The sequence below is a fragment of the Dichomitus squalens genome (genome assembly GCF_000275845.1).
Source record: "Dichomitus squalens LYAD-421 SS1 unplaced genomic scaffold DICSQscaffold_130, whole genome shotgun sequence".
NCBI classification, from domain to species: domain Eukaryota; kingdom Fungi; phylum Basidiomycota; class Agaricomycetes; order Polyporales; family Polyporaceae; genus Dichomitus; species Dichomitus squalens.
The window spans coordinates 3743-6745 of NW_006767012.1; the positions used below are offsets into that span (position 1 = coordinate 3743).

General features: G+C 51.9%; 2 protein-coding genes across 2 annotated transcripts; both read right to left on the minus strand.

Moving 5' to 3' along the window:
• Positions 1-958: 958 nt before the first annotated feature.
• On the minus strand, positions 959-2256 carry DICSQDRAFT_130548 (uncharacterized protein; the record flags this gene model as incomplete). Its single annotated transcript, XM_007371596.1, has 3 exons — positions 959-1107; positions 1181-2137; positions 2199-2256. 3 exons carry the CDS (start codon positions 2254-2256, stop codon positions 959-961), a joined length of 1164 nt encoding a protein of 387 aa, XP_007371658.1.
• Positions 2257-2516: 260 nt separating this feature from the next.
• Positions 2517-2896, minus strand: DICSQDRAFT_27385 (uncharacterized protein; the record flags this gene model as incomplete). Its single annotated transcript, XM_007371597.1, has 2 exons — positions 2517-2813; positions 2873-2896. Coding segments are annotated over 2 exons (321 nt in total), but the record flags the coding sequence as incomplete, so codon positions are not given.
• Between the last annotated feature and the right edge of the window lie 107 nt (positions 2897-3003).

The following is a 3003-nucleotide window of genomic DNA, read 5'->3' on the forward strand; positions in this document are numbered from 1 at the left end:
CTATGCGTCTCCTAGCGCTTAGCTGTAGTCGCTTATGTAGTATGTTACCATATTTGGGACTCTCTGCTCGTGTACTATAGCTATGCTTCCGGACTCTTCTGGCACTGTCTAGGACAATCCGTACTACTCCAGAACGGTCTAGACAGGTCTATGCCTTACTCATCTCTTACTCATCCTATGGTGCGATACGTCGCAATTCTTTCACCATCGTATTATTCATCGCACTATGGTACATGTGACTAACCACTCTTTGATTAGTCATGGACACTTCTCTGTAGTATATAAGGACTTCAGATTGCGTCCTCCCTCTTCAGTCTTTCCTTACTGACTGAAGAGTGAGTACTTCGTTACCTTTACCTCTAACTTGTAGTTACTTACTCAACCTTTGTAGTCTTGCTTCGACTCTAGGTACAGTTGGTTGCTGCAATATAGTCTTTCCTTACTGACTGAAGATCTTGCTTCGACTCTAGTCGGATCTAATCGTTGTCTTCACAGCCCCGAGTTTATCACTTCGTGCCGACCGCCGCTCTGCTCCGTCGAGTTTTCTGATATGTTTATCCCTCTTACCCTCTCTTCTCCCCTTTCGGCTCCTCGCCGCTCACCTACGAGGTCGTCGCCGAATGACGACCCGAGTCTACGCGCCTAGTCGCCGCGACATATAGCGCCCGTGAACCGTATATAAACCGAGATCTGTATGTACAAACTCCAGCGTTCAATTGAGACTCTCATAACCTGTCAGTACCTCGAGCGAACCTCTCTGATTCCCTCTCGTGACGCGCCACCTACCCCTTCGGGCCAGCGAGCGCATCATGGAGGCATGCCAATAAAAGTTGATAGTTGATCCTCGAGAGATTTGTGTACGAGGCGACGCTGTCAGATGGCAAGCTTACACAGGTAATTTGAAGACCGGGAACTGGGAGGCGGATGATTCAAGAATTCATAGACTACGTTTATGCATTCAACGCCATACTGTTTTTGGGTGTTGGGGCTCATGAGCATGTAGCATTCGGCGCATGTAGTGATCGCGTCGAGGTATGACATCAGAGCTCCGAAGTCCCAGTCTGGCTTTGATGGCTCCGCGTCCGCCTTTTCCGCTGATTTGACCACCTTGATAATGACTTGGCTGACTGGAGAACCAGTCAATACGACATGAAAAGGCACTTCATGCATACAAACTTACCGCTGTGACTCATACTGTCGTCTGGCATCTCCTCTAAGTTGTGAGCATACGAGATTGCAAAGCGGAGGCTTGTCCAACTGGGACTGTCTGCAGTCGGTGATTCGCCACATGCATTCAGTCGTATTGGAATCGCACGCTTAATCAAAGCAGAGTATGTGCCCTTTATGTCTTGCGGAAGGAACACCGGCGAAGAAAGGCGATACTGGTCCTGCAGCCTCTCCCAAATTTTGTGGATGAACTTGTCGACGAGTTCATTGGATTCCAGGTCGGTTAGGAAGGCTTCCGCTTGCCACAAGCAATCGGCCTCTAGAGTCCTCGTGCATGCTTCCAGAAGCATGTCGCTGTTAAGGTAGTTTGGGTGCTCAGCTAAGTTGATTGACTCTTGGCGACTTTGGGAGTTCATGTAGGCCCTACCCCGTGTCCACGTCATGCAAAGCAAGCTGTTGGTGAAGTCGAAAGGAATGATGAGTGAAATCCGCAGGACATTCAAGCGAGGTGCAAGGATGTTCTGTAGTTTCTTTAAGCCCTCGGCAGGACGAGCTTCCAAAGCGCCATGGTCGTTAGTGGTGGACGCGGGAGGGCCCTGGGTGCCCTCGGCGGCGCCTTTCAAGGCGAGAGAACCTTCCGAAGAGGTTGGAATAGACTGGGGAGGGGCGTCCTGAGGGACATTGGTGAGCGTAGGGGTTCCCGCCGGGGAAGGCTTGCTGGCGGCGCCGTCAAAAGTGGGAGAGGCTTTTGAAGAGTCCGGAACAGACTGGGAAGGGGCATTCTGAGGGGCTTGTTTCGCGGATTGTGAGGCAGGGGTGGTAGAGGTATCCTTTTCACTACTCTTCCGAGAACATTCGGCATCGCGGGAGGTCCGCGAACCCAGAAGGAAGTAAGTGGAGACCAAGGCCACACCCGTGATGACAAGGGGACCCATCCCCGTGAGGGCGGCAAAGATCACGGCGAGGAGTGCTATTTCGATGGCGAGGACAAAAATGCATGGAAGGAAGATAGGAAACGATGTGAGACAGACCCAAACGAGTTTGCAAGCAGCAGCTTGTGGTGACCCATAGGAGCAGTTTTCGAACCATACCGGGAGGAGGGTCGTACCAGCTAGGAAGACGCCTAGTGCAGCAGCAGGTACCGCTACAACGAGCGCGAGCGTTTGGTGGAGATGGAAGCTAAGTAAGGTTAGGCCAGCGGGGAAAAGGATGAGCGCGATGAGGAGGAGAACAGGAATAGCTGCAACGAAGGATCGAACGTGCCACCGTTTCAAGTTGTTCAGCCTGTACTGTCTTTGTCGAACGATCTGGCGGGAGTGTCCGTACAGTCCGGTGGCGTATTGCTTCAGCCACTGCTTGACGACTATCCCGATTGTTTCAGCGAAGAGACTGAGTACCAGACCGGTGAACCAGAGCGAGTTCAGCCACACGACATAATGGTGGAGATGGGGCGGTGACTCCGATGCAGGGTGAAGGGCGCCAAAGGAAGGTTGGGTGGAATTGATGAATGGTGAACTAATTGAGAGGCTCGAAAGCTGAGCTGAAATCTGCAGGAGTATGGCAGAGGTCTGGTCGGCTGGGGCTGGCTGTAGGAGTGGATACGTCGCAACATTGAACGTGGTGAGAACTGCTGAGAAGAGAGCAGCCTACATAGCATCGACTGGTTATTACATTACGTCTACACATAAAGAAAGCAGCCACTTACGAAGGTTAGCAGCCCATCAATCTCTTTGTTCCTGTCACAGTTTTCTCGTGCCACGTGACCTGGGGGTCATGTGAACCAGGACAGACGCTCACCTCGACCACGGACAACTCGTATCGGAAAGTGGAGGAGCC